Raw genomic sequence first — 19,612 nt, forward strand, 5'->3', positions numbered from 1 at the left:
AAATGAAATCATGTTGAACAAGTTTTGAATACCCACAGTGCACCAGGAGAAGAAAAATCTGCAGCCCTAGAGGCTTGAGAGAGAGCAGCTGAACGATTTATCTCTATGCTATTATAGCCTTTGCCAGCATTCAACATTTCTTTTTTTTTTTTCTTATTTGGCTTAAGTACTTAATTCTGCAGGTAGCTGTAAATGGGAAAATAAAATGCTGTTCAGATTTAAAATGACAGGACAGGAGTATGTGCAGGGGACTGATAAAATATCTTGAATAGAGCTGACCTTTGATGTAGCTGAAAGTTACTGGGGGATTCATCCTCATAATTACCATATAGATTATTTTTATTTCTTTCCTGCAATGAAACATTTCAGAGAGCAGTAGTGCTGATTGAATGAAAATTGAACTTGTTAACATTCTTTTCAGCTTAGCCTGTTGTACATAACAGAAGGTTAGCTTTGATGAATTTCAAAATTCTCTTTGATATCCAGGAAACACAGTAAAATAATTGTCTCTAGTCTGATATTTTGTATGCCCCCCACAAGAGACTTTATAAAACACACTGATAATTCACTTACTTTTTCTTCATACGTTATATTTCAAGTTTAGAGGACCGACATTTTCTGTCTTGATAATGCTTTGGATTTAATTGTGATAGCACACATTTATAGAAAATGCTACACTGGCACTCTAGGAATATCAAACATAGCATTAGGAAATTGAACAAGCTGTAAGTAAGGGAGGTGTATTTGAGTATGGTAGTCTCTATACCTGTTCAGGAAAGAGAAAAATGTCCTATAGAAGATAGGCACATAGAGAAGACAATTATAAGCTTTTAAAATATTTGTAAGACTCAAGTCATAATCCAGACAGATATCATTTTTGATCAGAAAAATGGGAATAGATCAAAATAACACATCTAAAATTACCAGGTTTATTTTAGAAGTTTTTATTTTTCATACAGTCATTTAGTGTGGCTCTCATTTTGAAGCTGAATTATTTTTGTTTTTTACAAAATGATTTTCATGCTATTTTTATACTTTTAAAAATCTTACATGAAGAGAAATAGCAGACTTTCAATTAATACATTGTTTTAGCAATGTTGCTTAATGTGTTACAGATAAAACAGTTATTTCATGGGTCATTAATGTGTTTAATGCGTGGAACGTTCTATTAAAACAAGCCCTTATTATTGTTATGAACATGTTCATTGCCATTGTCAACAGAGGCTGCAGAGCTGAATTCCACGGGATGATTATCCTTTAGCTATTGGGGGGACCAACAATTTCTCAAATTAAATGATTACTTCAGTGATGTTTATTTTTGGTCAAAAAATATTTTGATTGTAAGTTAACAATAGAAAAGGCACAACTTGCATAAGCAAAAAACTCACTTTGAGTGGAATAGGACCTCTCTGTTCAAAGTCCAAATTATAAAATTGAAACTATATTAACCTTCAGCAAATGTTTACTGAGAACCTAGCAAGTGCTGTAGATTGTTCTTAATAATTAGAGACTGATTATTATACTATAAAATTGTTTTCTTGATTGCCAGTGTCTCTTCCATGTAATAAAAAAATTCAGTCTGATTACTGCTTTAAAGATGCTTATCATCGAAAGTCAACTTTAATTTAGCTGTTACTATATACCTGACGCTTGGGTGCCCAAATGCCCAGGCCACAGACATTTTTACGAGCTGCCTTTTTTTGTAGAGCAAATAGCCTTTTACCATACATAGCTTAAAATAAATATTCTTTATTCTTGGCCTGTAAATACCTACCGACCCTGAACAGATGAGTGTTGTCTTTGAGGTTAACTTTAGAGCCATCTATTGAAGTGGGAGTGTGTTCCAAACTTCTGCTAAACCCAGTTAGCTCTTGTGAAGTGTGACACATGATTACTTGCTTGATTTACAACATTCAAGGAAAAGTGTTATTAGAAAGTTACGCTGTGATTTATTTCCCTCTGTCTTGTTTCTAACGTATATAATCTGTTGTCATCTACTCTACTGTTGTAACGCCAGATCTTCCCAGTGGTTCAGGGACAGTAGAGACACTATTTTACATCACTCAGCTTCCCAAATAAAACTGGCATGGTGGCTCAGATGTTTTTTAGAGGGATGAGAGTCACTCTCCATGCCATTGCCCCATTTTCTTTTATTCACAGCTCTTGTCTCCCTTTGAAATGATCTTTGCGTGTTTACAGCCTGTCCTCTCCCCTCACCTGTCTGATTTGCTGCCTGGAACAGTGTCTGGGCTGGAATACACTGGGATCTCAATAAATATTTTATCTGTTGAATATATGAATGAATGAAATGACAATGAAAGAATATTTGTTATTAAGAGTCTACCTTGACTACTAATTTAAAATGGAGGGGAAGGGGTTTAAAGTATAAACAGCTCTAAAAATGGAATGCCTCTTTACAGTTTTAATTTAGGACTGAATAAAATAAGCATGGAGCTGACTCCTTGGTAAAACAAAGGAGTTACAGGGTTTATGAGTAAAATACCATTAAGTGTTTTATGATAAACTCTTAATTTTATTTTGCTAAGAAACTATTAATTAACTTTTGGGAAGACTGTTTTTCGCAAAACGTTCATATGTAGGTATGTTTGATTATAACTCTGAGAGTAGTTATTAAGTAAAAATTATCTATTTCAGTGTAGATATTTTGATGAAGTTAAAGTTTGTGGTATGTAGGTCTGTAATTATCATTGGTATGCATTTGGCATAACTATTTGTTTCAGGTTCTATTGGGGTTACAAATATACTAGCTATGCATAACTATTGATTGATTGTTACTAATTTGGAAATCAAGTTTTAACATTGCTATAGGACATAACTAAATAATTGAGCATAAAATTACTGGCTTGAATTTCGTATTTGCAATTGTCTCATATTTATTAATACAAAGCAATTTTTATTAGTGATAATTGTTTAATTACTCCATTTCTCAAGAAATATTGATTAAAAAACTGGCACAGTTTTTTAGTCACACTCTCTAATATATTTGGGTTATTTGCTTCTTAATTAAGATGTTATCCTCTATTATGAAAACCTAACATTGGATCGTTACGGAGAATATTTATTTGTAAACGTGGATGAAAGGTGCATTAAACACATTCGCATATGAGATTTTTTAAAATCCTTTATAATAAAATCAACCCAGATGGACGTAAGCATCACTGTAATGAATAAAAATAGATAAAAGAATAATAATGTATGATATTTAAAATAAAAAATCAATTGGAAAGCTTATATCTTACATTTGCAAAAGAAACCAAAACAGGTTACAGGAGGGTGTGTAATTATGTACCATGAAGTGTGCAGTGCAGAGATGAATGCCCGGGGCGGGAGGGAAGGGGGCTCACACTTCCATGACGTCATGGAGGAGCTGGTTCTAGCTCCAGGCCTGAAAGAACGGGTGAAAAAGATTTGAACATGTAGGGGAGGTAGAGTTTTCTTGGCTAAGGAAGTAAGATCAAGCTGTATCCACGCCCCTCGCCAACCCCCCAAAGCCCTACATATCTTATATGAAGTCTGGATATGGTAGCATAACATAGTGATTTACACAGTCAAGATGTTTGTCATCTTTCAGTTCTCTTTTGGGCTTAAGTCAAGGAGAAAGTCTCAGTTTGGGCTAATAAGTCTTTTACAGCTCTCTTTCATCCTTTTTAAATAAGAAAGCAGAGCTTCAGCCCAGAGCCTTAGGCCCCCGTATTTAGAGTGACTATAACGGTGTTATTGTCTTTTCTCAGTATTTATTTGGCATTCCACTGATGACGGGTGATCCCGGTTTTTAATATATGCTAGTGATCTAAAATTTCCTTTTTAATATAAGATTATTTGGATTTTAACAGTTCATTCAAATGATTAATGTTTAATAATAGACTGGGTTTCAGGCGAGGGGCTGCTACCAGAAATATCCATTCCTTGGTTTCCTGTTTAAAAAAAAAAAGACAAAGAGCCTCTTTCATCAGGTGGAGAGAGAAGCAAGCCTCAGCTGAGCATTCCCCCTCCCAAGACACGCACAAACCATTGAGGCTTCGCTGAGCAAGGCTTTGTCGAATTGTACTTATAGGCAAATAGAAGGCGATGCACTTCCTCTTAGAGCATTTCGTGAAGTCCATGGCCTGCCCATTCTGCTTGCCCTTCCCTGAGTGCAAAAATTAATCCTTGAGTACTCTTCAAAACATAGGTCGTGGTATTCGACTGTATGTTTTTTATTTATATGTAAACTAAATCCAGTTGTCCACAGTTGATTTAGATGGGTTACCCATGAGGTATGAACACTTCATATTTATTGAAATGAATACACCCGCTAGGTAGATACCAGGCCTTTAAACTCTCAGTGGCATCCTTCTACACTGTGAATAAAATCCAGACGTCCTGTGACAGACTACAAGACCTGTCACTTTATGGCTGTTACTGGCCTCTCCAGCTTCATAGCCAGCCTTGCTCTTCCTGGCTCAGGAACACTGGCCTCTCCTTTACTTATCCGTGATGTGCTTCCTCATGCCCCGGTCCTTTGCACATGTTTTTCTCTGTCTGGGAGCCTCTTCCCTCTTTTCTGGCTCAGGTAGTTTCTACTCTCCCTTTATACTTCAGCTCAATGGGTCACCTCTTCAGGGAAGCATCCCCTGGTGTCCCTACTGTGCATGACCTGGCCCATTCCCATCTCTCTGATCCCACTGCATTTCACTCTTCACCTCCCCTGCCCTGCTGCCATCTGTACTGGCCTCTTTTCCATTTCTCAAGCATGCCAGGCCCTCTCCCACCTCAGACTTGGCACATGCCGTTCCCTCTGCCTGGAACATGCTGTCTCCTGCTTTCCTGTTTGGCCCCTCTTCATTCTTTGCTTATCAGCTCAAATGTCGTCTCTGAGAGGCCTTTCCTACTGACCTGATCAAACGTAGCCACCCTCCCCACAATAACCTGGTTTTTTTTTTGGTATAACCTACTTATTTTTCTCACAGTATTTATCACAGTTTGAATCTTGTTTATGCACATTTTCTGTTTTTACGGACAGAATATAGGATTTGCACACTCCCTTCCCCTCCCCCTCAAGAAGATGATTTCCATTATATTTGTCTAATAAAGTAGTTCTCAAATGAGAGGGACTTTGTCCCCCGGGGAACATACACCGATGTCTGGAGACATTTTGGTTGTCACATCCTGGTGGGGGAAGGGAGGCTCCTGGCATCTAGTGGGTAGAGACCAGAGATGCTGCTAAGCATTCTACAGAGCACAGGATGCCCCTCCCCCAGTAAAGAATTATCCAGACCAAGATGTCAAGCTTCCCTAGGTTGAGAACTCTTATCTAATATCATCAGAGGACAGAGTGAGACCAGGAAGAGAGAACGAGTTGTTGCCAAATGATGAACAACTTAGGAAATGATACAAATGAACTCTACGTATAAAATATAATTATGAAAGGAGTTGAAGAAGCTCCCAGCGTTCAGCTCTTATTGTTGGATATGATAGTGGCAATCTCTGATAACCCACTAGTTGCTTTACCTTTCACTGATCATTGGTAAATCTTTCAAGACTTAAATGTAATAAGTGAGAGGCAATAATTTACAAAAACGCATTAAATTTCTTAGGGCTATATCATCCAGAGTTACACATTTCCTTATCATGCCATTACTTCTAGGAAAAATTGTGAGCTATTTTGAAGGAGTATATATAAATTATTCTTGCCTACACTTTGTCACAGTAAATTTATTAGTCCATTCTAAATTATGTTTAATTAGAGTAATGTTTAAAAAAAAATCACATGATAATTTTCTAGTTTTCTAAGTTATAAGCGCTGGTGTATTGGCTTCTCTGGCCTGACCCATAGGAGGTGCTCAATAAGTACTTTTAAACTGAGCTGACATGGTTCTCTTTTTAAGTGGGAATCCTAAAATCAAAGGAAGCGTCTTTTGTTTTATTTTATTTTATTTTTTTTAAAGATTTTATTTATTTTATTTTTTCCCCCCAAAGCCCCAGTGGATAGTTGTATGTCGTAGCTGCACATCCTTCTAGTTGCTGTATGTGGGACTCGGCCTCAGGATGAACGGAGAAGCGGTGCCTTGATGCGCACCCGAGATCCGAACCCGGGCCACCAGCATCGCAGCGCGCGCACTTAACCACCAAGCCACAGGGCCGGCCCAGGAAGCGTCTTTTAAAGGTTACTTTTCTCCTGGAAAATGACTGGAGCTGTTCAGGATCGCCAAGTTCCTCGAGGCAGTTGTTAATAATTGGTGGCCCTAAAGGAACTTGAATCTCTAAAGAGACATTTTCACCGTTAATCTTCTTATGCTGTAATCCTCACGCATAGGAAGTTGTTATCAGATAACTGTGGACCATGGTAAATGCTAGCACATTTTGATGCATTGATTATGTGGTTCAGAGGTTACTTGGAAATATTTTAGAGGTCCTTGGTGTATTGTCTTGTGGGAGATAAGAAAGATGGGGCCAGCATTCTTTTGGATCTGAAAACTGTGTGGATGGCTCTAAGTTTGGGGAAGGCCCTGGCCCCACCACCAGTACTCTTCAGGAGTGGTTTTCACTCTGTCCCCACTGCAGAAGAACACCCCCTTCCTTTTTTTTAAATAAAATGTTATGAGGAATCTTGATTTCTAAAACAAATGAAAAGGAGTTGCTTTCGTTAAAAATGACGGTGGTAGAGAGCCCAGAGCCCCATTCATCTCTCTCTCTGTCAATACTTGCCTCCACCATTGAGGCCCATTGCTCCCTGGAGCACAGTTTTTCCCTCAGATAATCACTAGCCAGCTCCGTGGCCTGGGGAATCACTCTTACCTAAGAGTGGGTATAATAGTATCTAATTCAGGAAGCTGTTTAGAGGATTGAATTGGAAAATGCGTGTTAAGTTTAGCACAAATCCTGGCACATAGTAAACATACAGTAAATGATCCTTTTTCGTACACTGAACCCTGGCCGTTTGTCAACAGGCGCTCTCAAGCAACCAGGTGCATCATATAGGCATAAATTGCAGGTGGAATTCAGGAAGAGCTGAGGAAGCCAAGGAAACTTACTTCTTGGCCTTCTGTTTGACCACGAGACCCATATGAAGTGCTATAGGTGTGGGTTGGGTCAATCAAGCGTCTATACATGCTGATTTTCTACAGGCATTGGAGTCAGGAGAGCAAAGTAACTCCTGTGTTAATGAGACAGCTGCGTAAATCAGATCATCGTATTTCATGGCCATGCCAGCTACCTAATTATACAGTCAGAATTAAAATACTTAAATTAGTGTACTCTGGAAGTTGCTTGTAGATACTTTAAAACATCTGGATTTAAATGACTAAAAGGACTTTAAAAAGCATTCTGAAGGATGTATATGGGGAGCAAAATTAAGAATAGGATAGCTTAATTGACAGTTATTGGGGGTGGAAGTGACGTAAGCAAGCAATGGTGAAACTTCAAAAGAACATTGAAGAGTGGACAGAAAGCTCAAATTTTTGAGGAGAAATGGCCAAATGTGTGGCAGAATGCTAAGCAAAGAAAATTAGGACAAACTGATAACGTAAAATCCACTTTTGTGATACAAATCTGCAGAAGCACGCGTGCCAATTGAATATAATATTTGAGAACAGTGGAAGAGAATATAATCAGTGAGACAAGGAAGAATGGGATTGTTCTGATACATGTGACCCATTTCTCCAAGGATTCCGCAGAAATTTAATAACTCAGAAGTTATTAAGAAGTGGGAAGTTTATATATTTAATGTCAAAGCCTAGCAATTTGCTACAGACTATTTTAACTGCTTGTATATCTTCATTGTAGTTTTTCCTGACTCGAGTGTTTTAGATTTTATTAATTTTGTTTTGTTTTTGTAAGTGGAAAAAGTTAAGATTCTCCCCTCCTCACCCTTCCAATCCTACCCCTTATAATGTAACCATTGTTAAGGGTTTAAATCCTTTTTTTTTTACCAAAAAGGGGGTGTACTCGGTAATTATTTTCCAGCTTGCTTTTTCACGCACTATAGATATCACTCTAGGTTAGTGGTTCTCAACTGGGAACAGTTTTGCTCCCCAGGGGGCAATGTCTGGAGACATTCTTGATTGTCATGACTGGTGGGGCATCCAGTAGGTAGACGGTTGCTGTAAATATCCTACAATGCAAAAGACAGCCCCCACAACAAAGAATTATCTGGTTGAAAATGTCAATAGAACCAAGATTGAGAAACCCTCCTCTAGGTCAATACATATAAATCTAATTCATCATTTTGAAATGCTTCATAATACTTTATAGTGTGGATAGACGGTAATTTATTAACTAGTTAACTACTGATGGCTATAGCTTCTTATTTAGTGGCATTTATATATTTAATATTAAGAGACCAAATGCTCCAATTTAGTTATATACAATTCATTTGTTTCTTTAAAGAGCAAAAATAAGCCTTATCAGAAAGACTCAAAAGAGGAACAGTTAAGCATTCATAGGCTTGTGTGTAAAATTAGATTCTGGGTCACCCTGAGTCAAGAGAATTTGGTTTCAATAAAAATCACAGACTCACTCCAAATGACAAGTCTTAAAGTAAGTCGTTTGAAAGCATGTCTTCATTCTTTTGGAATTAAAAAAAAAAAGAAGAAGCAACAACTCTAAAGCCTTTTAGATGACTGCCAGAAATAGAGAAGACTACTTTTGAAGTGACTGCAATAACGTTCAGAGAAGCTAATTCTGATGATCTCTACCTCTTCCTTATACATATTTTTAAAAACCCATTAGTCCATTAAATCATGGTGGGTTGAACAAAAGAAAACAAAGCAGAGTTAAGATGAAAAAAGTGATACCCAATCCTAAAGACGTTTGAATGACTTCCAGATGCTGTTGACAATGTAATTCAGAATCGGAATGACTCTGGTTAACCACAGGGTTTTACAGAAAAGGTGCCCTGAAGCAAACAGATGTTTGCTCTGTGCTTCTCTAGCCCATTCTTTGTACATGTCATGTGCATTCCTGGAAGGATAAAATAGAGAACTGATTCTCCTCTCTCGCAGAGCTGGGTAAAGGGGAATAGAACCCGAACTCTATGTGTGAGAAGGATGGCAAACCAGTTGGTGAGCCTCAAAGGACTGGACCTCTGCCTCAACCCTTCCCTTGTCATCAGTGTCCTCAAGAAGAAATGGGGGTGGGAAGTTTATCTTTCCTTTGCTAATAGTCTTTTATTATTATTTTTTTAAGTCATCCAATGACAGTTCTATAGTGAAATAGAGTAGACTGGATAATTTGGGCTTTGTGCTTTTGATCTTTCAATTTTTTGGCGTGAGTTCTTATAATTAATAAATTAATAGAGATCATCATCTTGGTATAGGTCAGACCTATCAAAATTGCAACTGATCAAACATATCTAAGGGACTGCTAACATTATAAGTTCATTGATTTTTTCTTTTTTTATTGAAATATAATTGACACATAATATATTAGTTTCAGGTGTACAACATAATGATTCGATACTCATATATATTGCAAAATGATCACCACAGTAACTCTAGTTAACATTCGCCACCATACATAGTTAAAAAAATTTTTTTTCCTGTGATGAGGACTTGTAAGATCTACTCGCTTAGCAACTTTCAAATATGCAATGCAGTGTTGTTAACTATAGTCATCTTGCTGTACGTTATATCCCTATGACTTACTTATTTTGTAACTGGAAGTTGGTACCTTCTGACCCCCTTTACCCATTTCCCCCACCCACAGTCCACCCCCATGAGTTCACTGATTTGTGGGAAAACTAAGAGTTTCCTCCCTCGATTTTTAGGATCAGAGCCACACACAAGTTTCACAGTACCGGCAGGATCCTTCCTTGATCATGAGGTCCATTGTGCACATGACAGATGCTGCTCGCTCTGGGATCATGCCTCCTGCCCAGCTCACCACCATCAACCAGTCTCAGCTCAGCACCCAGTTGGGGTTGAATTTGGGAGGTGCCAGTGTGCCCCACACATCTCCTTCACCTCCAGCAAGCAAATCGGCAACCCCCTCTCCTTCCAGCTCCATCAATGAAGAGGATGCTGATGAATCCAACAGGGTAAGTTAGCTGCCTCAGTATGTAACCTACTAGAGAGTTTGGGATCACCCCATGCTCGTGTCTTTGAATTTCATTCATGGTATTCCCTTCGTTTTCTTCATGGATTTGGAGTAGCATTTAAATTTATGATGGTTTAATTTTTTTTCTTCACTCTTTTACTTATTTATTTTCTGTGGAAAGTGTATTCAACTGGAAATTGGGAGATCTGGCTTCTCCTACTAGTTGTAAGGTGTTGAGCAAGTCATTTAATTCTTGAAGGCTTAATTTTCCTAGTTTGCTAAAGAGAAGGCTTGCACTAGACTCGCCAGGAATTCTGAACTGCTCTGGTTCTGAGTTAATGTCCATGTGGGTAAGTTTCATCCAGTTATTTGGCTGAACTGCTGCCACATTTGACAGCCTTGCACCTTCAATAGTGTTTATCACTTAGTAAGTTTAATCATTTTATGTCTCTGGTTTTGTCATGGAAAATGTATATTATTCAAATATACATAGTTTGAAATGAAAACTTAGTTACAGGTGTGACTTCTCTGAATGCCTAGGAAAGTAGTCTGTTTCATTAAAGTTATTTATTCTAGGTACACAGTTACCCATTCGTTATTCATTATGTGTTGTACACCTACTCTGTGCTTGGCGTTTTACTTGGTTCTGATATAAAGATTTATAAGAGAATTACTACCCATGGGACTCCCCACTGGGGATGAATAGCAATGTTTAAAATGGACACCAGATGTGATTAGTGGTAAAATTGATGTGATGTGTGCTGAAATTGTTATCAATTCTGCTTGGGAGAGTGATTTGAGGAAGACTTTATTGAGAAGGTGATATTTGAATTAGGTCTAAGAGGATACATAAAAGTTTGTGAGGCAGAAGACAGAGGCTGGCAGTCTGGTGGAGGGAGCAGTGAAAGTACATGTCAATTTATGGGTATCATGAACAGTTTGATATGGGGGAGGAAAGAAACAGGAGTTGAAGAAAGAAATGGCTGAAATGTGGTAGCCTTTCTCCTGTTGGTAATTGAGAGCTGATTAATTATTTGCATAGAGGAATGGCATAAGCAAGTTTATGCTTTTAGAAAGATAACTTTGGCTGTATATAGAATGCATTACAAAGGGAGGGACCCGAGAAAAGGAAACCAATTAGAAGGCTCTTTTTATGAAGTGTTTCTTTTTAGCAAAGGAAAGAATGGACAGGAGGTACCAGATTAGTGAGACATTTAAGAGGAAGAATCAGTAAGGTTTGGTGATCCACTGGAATTTGAAGGAGTAAAAGATAAATTGGGGTTTAGTTTGAGAGCCAGCATCGATATAAATAAATGAAAGGATCAACCCAGATAGAAAGGAGTGGTATATTTTCTTCCATGGGAAAATGAGTTTGGCATGGTATGGGTTAAATTTGGGGCACTTATATTTGAGCCTAGAACTCAGTTCACTGGAGGTGGAGCTGTAGATTTGGGGACCATCAGCACATAGTCCTAAAGACATAGAAGTAATCAGGATTTCTCAGAGTGTGTAAGGAGCAAGTCAAGGCCAGAACCCTGAGCATCATTTATTTTTTTTATTTATTTATTTTTTTTGTGAGGAAGATCAGCCCTGAGCTAATCCGTGCTAATCTTCCTCTTTTTGCTGAGGAAGACCGGCTCTGAGCTAACATCTATTGCCAATCCTCCTCCTTTCCCCCCCACCGCGCCCCGAAGCCCCAGTAGATAGTTGTATGTCATAGTTGTACATCCTTCTAGTTGCTGTATGTGGGACGCGGCCTCAGCATGGCCAGAGAAGCGGTGCGTCAGTGCGCGCCCGGGATCTGAACCCTGGCCGCCAGTAGCGGAGCGCGCGCACTTAACCGCTAAGCCACAGGGCCGGCCCCTAGCGTTGTTTATTTTTAAGTAGCAAATGGAAAAAAGAAGCCAGAGAAGATTGTGAGTGAAGAAAAGAGAAAGGAGGTTAGAGTAATGTTGCAAGGATTTCAAGGAGGAGGGTTTGGTGTTAACGCCCCATTGGACGCAGACTGGGCAAATGCACTAACGGTCTCTGTTCACACTCACAAGGACTTCAGTGAGATGAAGTGAGAAGTAATGATTAAAGAAACTCAAGGTGGGGCCGGCCCGGTGACGCAAGCAGTTAAGCGCGCACCCTCCGCTGCGGCGGCCCGGGGTTCGCCAGTTCGGATCCTGGGCGCGCACCGACGCACTGCTTGGCAGGCCATGCTGTGGCGGCGTCCCATATAAAGTGGAGGAAAATGGGCACAGATGTTAGCCCAGGGCCAGTCTTCCTCAGCAAAAAGAGGAGGATTGGCAGGTGTTAGCACAGGGCTGATCAAAAAAAAGAAACTCAAGGGATGTGACTAAGGCACAGCTAAGTTATAACTGCCCATTACACAGTTCAGACGGAGTCCTTTCATTTCACTCCCATTTCCACTGATCTTAGTACTTCTGTGCCAATCTGAAATTGTCATGCCTAAAAAGAACCTTTTGTGCAACTCCTAGCTTCATCCATCTTAAGCGAGCGTCTAGTTTTGTGTAAAGACAAGGAATCCAGTTTATCTTTTAAGCAACTTAGCAGAGAAAGGAAGATTAAAATTATTGTTGATTTTGTCTCTTTTGGGTAAAACTGTTTCTCCATCTTTCCCAACCTTCTTGAGTCAACTGCACAAAGGTTTCTTTTGGAGAATTAATTCTGAGCTTTTATTTAAACTGTGAGATTTTTCATTACAGGTTTTATTCTTAAAAGGTAATGATGATGGGGGCAAGTCATGGTTATCCAAGATAGACGTCAAATGTTGTTAACATCTGAATGTTGTTTAACAGAGAATGAAGTTGAACAACTCTTATTTGGAAAAAGCTGCCCTGGAAATTACTTTCGTCTTCATTGGTCAGGGCATTTTTGGTGCAAGCAGTGCCAAATTTTCTTCCAAGAAAAGAGTATAGTTGTTTGACTCAGAAGAATCTCTGTGTATATATATACTTTTTTCTTGTGGCTAAAGTAATATTTTTTCATTGAAGGAAAACTTGGCTCCTTCTGAAGCTCTAACTGAAAGGCATCTGACTCCCTTGATTCAGATTCATTAACTAGAATTAAGTCTCACTTATTCTGAGAATTTAGAAAAAAGATTGTGAGGTCTACAGAATTTTATTAAATTCATTGTGTGAATTATGAAAGATGACATTCTGAAGGAGAGGTGAGATATGGCTTAACACTGTCTGAAGGATGTAAACTACTTGTGTATGGATGTTGTTATCACTCAAATAGCACAGACAATAAGCCCACCTAGAAGTAGGCTCGTGGTTTCCTAACACCTTGAGGGTTCAGACCTCTCAGAGAAAAGTTACTTGGCGGTTTCCTCCCTAAGAATTTTAGTAATTGGATTAAGTTCCAAATGACCCTCATTCGGAGAGTAATGATTCTCTTGGAAAATTTGAATTAGGATTCAAGGCTCCAGGCCATTAAAAGCCAATCTGTTAGTAACTTGAATCTGTCTTTGTTGATCTTACCCAAGGCTGGCTTTTAAAACAGATTTTGTCAAACATTTCAGCATTCTTGACGAAGTTAACTGCAAAATTATCTTCAATATAGTCATATTATAATTTAAGGGGTAAAACGAGGTTGATAAGTCATTTCCTCTGCTTTTCTGATAAGTACATTGTATGATCATTGAAATGAGAGGATAGCAGCAGGCAAATCTGAAGCTCGGTGGTATATAAATTTGGGGAGCTGTACCCATGTCATGTCTAGTCTATGTTTTTCATCTCACAGAGTTCATTGTGAATATGTGGGAGCGTCTCTATGGCAGTATTCTTGTGGGCAGGGTTACTTACTTACCATATATAATAAATATCTTCTTAATATCCTTTTAGCCTTGGTGATTTTCAGTATGTACTATTTGCTCTTTTACAGGTTTTTAATTTTATGGAGTGTCTCGATTTCCTTTCTATCTCCAGTTAAAGGAGTTTTGACATTTTTACATTTCTTATTCTTTTATTACTGTTTTAGAAAATAAAGATAACCTTACCCTTACTGTGCAAGCTTTGGGGTTGTAGCTAATTTCCATTTGAGTTTCCGGAGACCCATTAGCAAAGTAACATTCTGGTAAAATAAAAAAATCAAGCCTCAAATAATCAATTCAGATTCATCATACGTATGGTATGTGTCTATGGCAAGGGACCTCATTTAAAATATCTGAGTATGATCAACATCCTGATAATTATTTAGGTTTCCTTCTAAAACCTCTGAAAATGTAAAATATCTTGTTTATGTGTACATGTGTAGCATAGCATATATATATATATATATATAGCATCACCTGGTACAGAGTGTTCTGTTTTTCATTACTCATAATTGCTATTTAGAGCATATGTTGTGAATGTATTGAAGATACTTCTGGGTCTCATTAATCAATGTTCTAAATGCTAATCTCTGCTGTCCAGTTAACTCTAAGCAAATTTACCCCTCCCCCACTTTGCTGGTGATTCATCTGTTGATGATGCTTAACAAAACCTTGAAAGAACAATTGCAGACCTGAGTGAGCCTTGCTGCATTCTCTGCAACTATATTCTAGGCAGTGAATTTTCTTCCTGCTTTGCAGGCCATTGGAGAGAAAAGAGCTGCTCCAGATTCTGGCAAGAAGCCCAAGACTCCAAAGAAAAAGAAAAAGAAAGATCCCAATGAGCCACAGAAGCCAGTGTCAGCATATGCCCTGTTTTTCAGAGACACACAGGCTGCGATTAAAGGTCAAAACCCCAATGCAACCTTTGGAGAGGTCTCAAAAATCGTAGCATCTATGTGGGACAGCCTTGGAGAAGAACAAAAGCAGGTGAGGCGAAGATCCTTCACGGCCATATATTAAAAAGTTGCCAGAATATTCCTCAGCCAGCCCTGTTGGTCTAGTGGTTAAGGTTTGGTGAGGCAAACCTTAACCACAACACCCGTCTGTCGGTTGTCACACTCTGGCAGCTGCGTGTTGCTGTGATGCTGAAACCTGTGCCACTGGTGTTTCAAATACCAGCAGGGTCACCCAGGGTGGACAGGGTTCAGCAGAGCTTCCAGACTAAGACAGACTAGGAAGAAGGACCTGGCCACCCACTTCCAAAAAAATTGGCCATGAAAATCCTATGAATAGCAGTGGAGCATTGTCTGATACAGCACCCGAAGGTGAGAGGATGGCACAAAAAGACCAGGCTCGGTTCTGCTCTGCCGTCCACAGGGTCTCTGGGAGTCAGAATTGACTCGACAGCACTAACAACAAAAGAATATTCTTTACACCTTTTCTGAGTGAATACATTCACTTAATATGATTGCTTCTTATAAAAGCCTTTCTAAGCAATGGAATTAAAAAACACAAACATACAAATCCAAACCGCTCTCCAGTTGTATGGATTTCTCATTCCCCTTTAGGGTGCATGTTCAGAACCCATTCAGAGGAGAGTTGGAGGAAATCCAGGCAATATCCTGCAAGCATAAACTTTTGATGATGATCTTTTCATTTTAAATAGTGTGGAATTTTTTTCCACATTATTTCAAAAAGGGCCCTACAAAGGGATTAGGTCCATCCTGCTTGCCTTTTCTTTGATCATCTTTCTGAACCCTTGTGCTCTCCTGGTGGGTTTCCAAACTTTGAAGCCACCTTTGCGTTGTTTCCTTATTGTCACCAGGCGTTTGAAATTTTATTCCAAGTTCATTTGAAAGCTCGGCAGTATGAGAGGTATTGAGAGATTAGCCGTGCTGGTGGGAGAGCCTTCCTTAGGGCCTCATCTCCTACCCTTCCCCTTGCAACTCCTCCAGCAAATGGAGAGGAGAGTGCCTTCCTTGCAGGTTAGTCCTTCCCCTGCTCCTTACAGGAAACTCCAATGACCATTAATAGGAGCTAACTCAGCGTATCCTCAGAAGACTACACCCCTATTAGTAATAAAATAGAATGATTGTTTCAGGAATGAAGAATGGAAAACACTTGATTTTTCGTTATAAATCATCAACTTATTCCTAGCAGCTAGTTTCTGTGGGATGGTGCAACTATAGAATTTGCCTGTTTCTTTGCAGTGAGCCTGTTGCTGTATATAGCAGACTGATTTTCTGTCCCAGAAATGTAATCCTAAAAGACTGGCAAACCGCTGCACCTAATTTAAATTCTGGAGAAAGAGATAGTTGTGCTCCGGTCTAACACCCAGACATCAGACCACTGTTAATAAAAGGAAGCCTAAATCTTGTCTGATATACTGGGATTTATTTATGCAACTCGTTGGTCTCACTAATGGAAATCGCCCATCTTTTACTATTTCTGATTTTTTTTTTTCTCCCAAAGAAAACCAAGGTCAAGAAGCCTCCACCTTTTCTCTTTTGTCTTCACAGTTTCTACCTGATGGTGTTGGTTTTTTTTTTTGGCTTGAGGAAGACTCAGCCTGAGCTAACATCTGTGCCAATCTTCCTCTATTTTGTATGTGGGTCGCCACCACAGCATGGCTGCCGACGAGTGGTGTAGATCCGCACCCAGGAACTGAACCCCGGGCCACCAAAGTGGAGGGCTCCGAACTTAAGCACTAGACCACAGGGCCAGCCCCTCTTGTTGGTTTTTTAACCGTCTGATTTGGTACAGTTTAGAAATGTGTGTGAAGGAAAGAAGACGTTGATGGAGAAACTCGTTACTTTCCATAATTTAAACCATTTGCAGCAAATTTTACTCTCCTTGCTTCCTTATTTACCGCCCTAGCATGAGGCCCTCAGCGGTTCCTCTTGAGGCATCTGTGCTGCCACCGGAAATCGTTTTCTCGTTGACAATAGTAAACATCAAAATGGTGCTCTCTTGAGGGGGGCAGGGTTTTGTTTTGATATATGTGTGTGCTCATGTTTAAAAATCAAAGCCACGGAGACCAATTTTTAGTGTGAATTATGTTGTGACCTAATTTGTACAGCCATTATTTTATGGCTGAGAATTTCTATGCTAAAGGTGGTGCTAATTGTGGTCTTTTAATAGGTATATAAAAGGAAAACGGAAGCTGCCAAAAAAGAATACTTGAAGGCCCTGGCTGCATACAGGGCCAGCCTCGTTTCTAAGGTAAACCTTCCGGGGCGGGCAGTCTCCCCGAGTTACCACGTTGAAAACAGCCATGGAGCACTGACAACGTCCATGCAACTCCTCTCAGAGTTGACAAAAAAAGCATCTTGAACAACTCTTGAATGTATTTGTCTCCGTTAGAGATTACCACCATGATGGCGTGAAAAAGGAGTTAATTTAAACTGCTGAATCTAAATTGTTTCCACAAGATTCCCTGATCTCTCTCTATGTGTGTCGAAGCTATTAGACAGTTTTAAATAGCCACTGATTCTTTCTTTTTGTCAGAGGCTGAGATCTGTGTTAATGTCGTCTATTTAATCTGGGAGGTAGGTTTGTCAGGTATTTTTTGGGCAGCATATCCTAAATTCTCCAGTGGTTACATTATTGTCATAGAGGATGTTGCATTTTTGACCAGCCTGTTTCACATCATATAAATAAATAAACCTCGTGATTATTTAAAATAAAATTATGCTCCAAGTACTTAAAAAAACAGACATGTATATGTATTATACATAGCGTATACAGCGGACCCTGATGTATTATAAAATGCACAGTATCCCAAAGCGAATGTCGCTCGAAGTTATTATTACCTTGATCCAAAAGGAGGGTGAGCTATTACATTATTATTGTAATGTTTAATTAACTTTGTCTTTAGCCTTCTTAGAATTCAGAGAGGGTTGGGGAGGATAATTTGAACTCATGTTTTTGCTTTTGATGTATTTCCTCCGGCAAGCCCAGATTCCATTTCATTGTCTTGGTTTTTGCCTCAGGGGCCGTATAGTGCCTCAGGACATGGTAGGTGTGCTGGCAAAGCCATTTTAAAAGGGTTGATCCCTCTTGTCTCTTCTTCACCTGAGTTCTTTCTTCTTTGTATTAAGATCTACCATTGGCAGCTGCTCAGAATCAGGTTAAGAGAGGTGCTCCTATCTCTGTTGACAGACAAGACACTTCCTACTTTATTAGAAAGAGAAAACAGTCATCAGGTCAATATCAAAACCTTTTTCTGAGACTCTGGAAGACAGACCTTAAAGGATATAGCGATTCTGTACTCAGATTTGCACAGTGGCAGAAAACAACTGAACGTGTGGGCTGCAGATGTTGAGAATTGAGGTATAGTTGATGGCTAATTAGAGAGAGTGAAGTGAATAGAGTAACAGTGTGCATGTTCTTCTGAAGTGGATCATTTATTCATTCGTTTACCCAGGAGCAGGTATAGGTGATCTTTATGCATTAGAGCATGAATAATTGACCACACGTGGATTTAAGCCAAGAGCCGGTAACTCAAAAGGTGTTCAGGAAATAGCGCTCACGGAGTCTGTGACTGATTGAGAAGGAAAAACTTAAAAGTTGTACATTGGATACTAGAATCAGGATTCAGTAGTATTTCTGAATGAAATTCCATGACTCAAAAAACCCAAAAGGATGGAATTTAAAAAGAATAAATCTAAAATATTGTTTGTTTGGTTTTTTTGTTTTTTGTTTTTTGTTTTTTTCATTAAGTAAGTACAGTTTGAGAGCATCCTAAATTTATATTCAGAGACCTGGCAGGCAACTAAAACAGTCCTCGAGGTATAAGTTTAGAATAATTTCAACCTGAACCGAAAGTGTGAAATAGCTGCTAATGTGGTGAGCTCACAGGAGGGGGCGTCTAATTGTATAGTGTGACGATTAGACCACATTTGAAGAATTGGTTCTGTTTTGGACTCCACAGTGTAAAGAGGATGGTGACCAATTGAAGGCTGTCTAGAGGGTTGCCTCCATGATGGTGAGGACTGAAAATCAAATATATGAAAAAATCAGGGAAGTGAGGATTTGGGGGCATATGATCTTGGTCCTCAAACACCAGGGCCATTATGTAAGGGAAGCCTAAGTTGGACCTCTGTGCCCTGGACAAGAGGATTCGTCTAAGGAGTGAGGTTACAGGGAGCAAGATTTCAGCCTCAACTTGAGAACTAATAAATAGGATTGCATCATATGTGCATTTCACTTATGCCTCTACGTTCAGAGCCAGGACTCCCTCTCCTAAGATGGGACTCTACTATCACTTTTAATCTTCGCAACAATCAACAAAATTAATAGAAGCTCTATATTAAACCATAAGGGAGAAAAAACTGTGTGTATTCTACTTTATGGGTGATTTAATGGCTTTTTAAAGATAATTATGAGTATTTGCAGGCGTCTTCTTCCCCCAAGATTTTAGAATGTGACCCTCCAGTAGCATGCAGCCCCTCTGAGCTTTCGTACAGAACCAGAGAGTTGTCCACTGACAGACGGTGCTTTCAGTGATAACGTGTTCATACAGAAGCCATCAACTATGGCTTTTCCTACATTGAGTGACTCTCCATATAAGATCACTTCTCGAGTTCCTTCTAATAGTAGATTTTATAAATATGTGTAGTAAAAATCTAGAAGTAAACATTCAAGATCATTAAAGAGAGTGGATGATGGCTTGATGCCTCCAAGGTGCCTCCATTACCCCCTCCAAAAACCCTTATTTGGTGAGAAATAAGAGGAAAAAATAATCCTTAAGAGAAA

The 19,612-nt window shown here is 39.2% G+C and overlaps 1 protein-coding gene across 3 annotated transcripts in view; it reads left to right on the plus strand.

Moving 5' to 3' along the window:
- The window catches only part of TOX3 (TOX high mobility group box family member 3), a 104,175-nt gene that overhangs the window by 81,075 nt on the left and 3,488 nt on the right, over positions 1–19,612 (plus strand). For all 3 annotated transcript variants that reach the window (XM_087420267.1, XM_087420268.1, XM_087420269.1), the window contains exons 4-6: positions 9,767–10,036; positions 14,615–14,842; positions 16,997–17,077. In XM_087420267.1, the coding sequence (XP_087276393.1) occupies positions 9,767–10,036; positions 14,615–14,842; positions 16,997–17,077 (579 nt within the window). The remainder of the gene's footprint in view (positions 1–9,766; positions 10,037–14,614; positions 14,843–16,996; positions 17,078–19,612) is intronic.

The sequence above is a fragment of the Ceratotherium simum genome, chromosome 30 (genome assembly GCF_057802395.1).
Source record: "Ceratotherium simum simum isolate JZ-2026a chromosome 30, ASM5780239v1, whole genome shotgun sequence".
Lineage (NCBI taxonomy): Eukaryota > Metazoa > Chordata > Mammalia > Perissodactyla > Rhinocerotidae > Ceratotherium > Ceratotherium simum.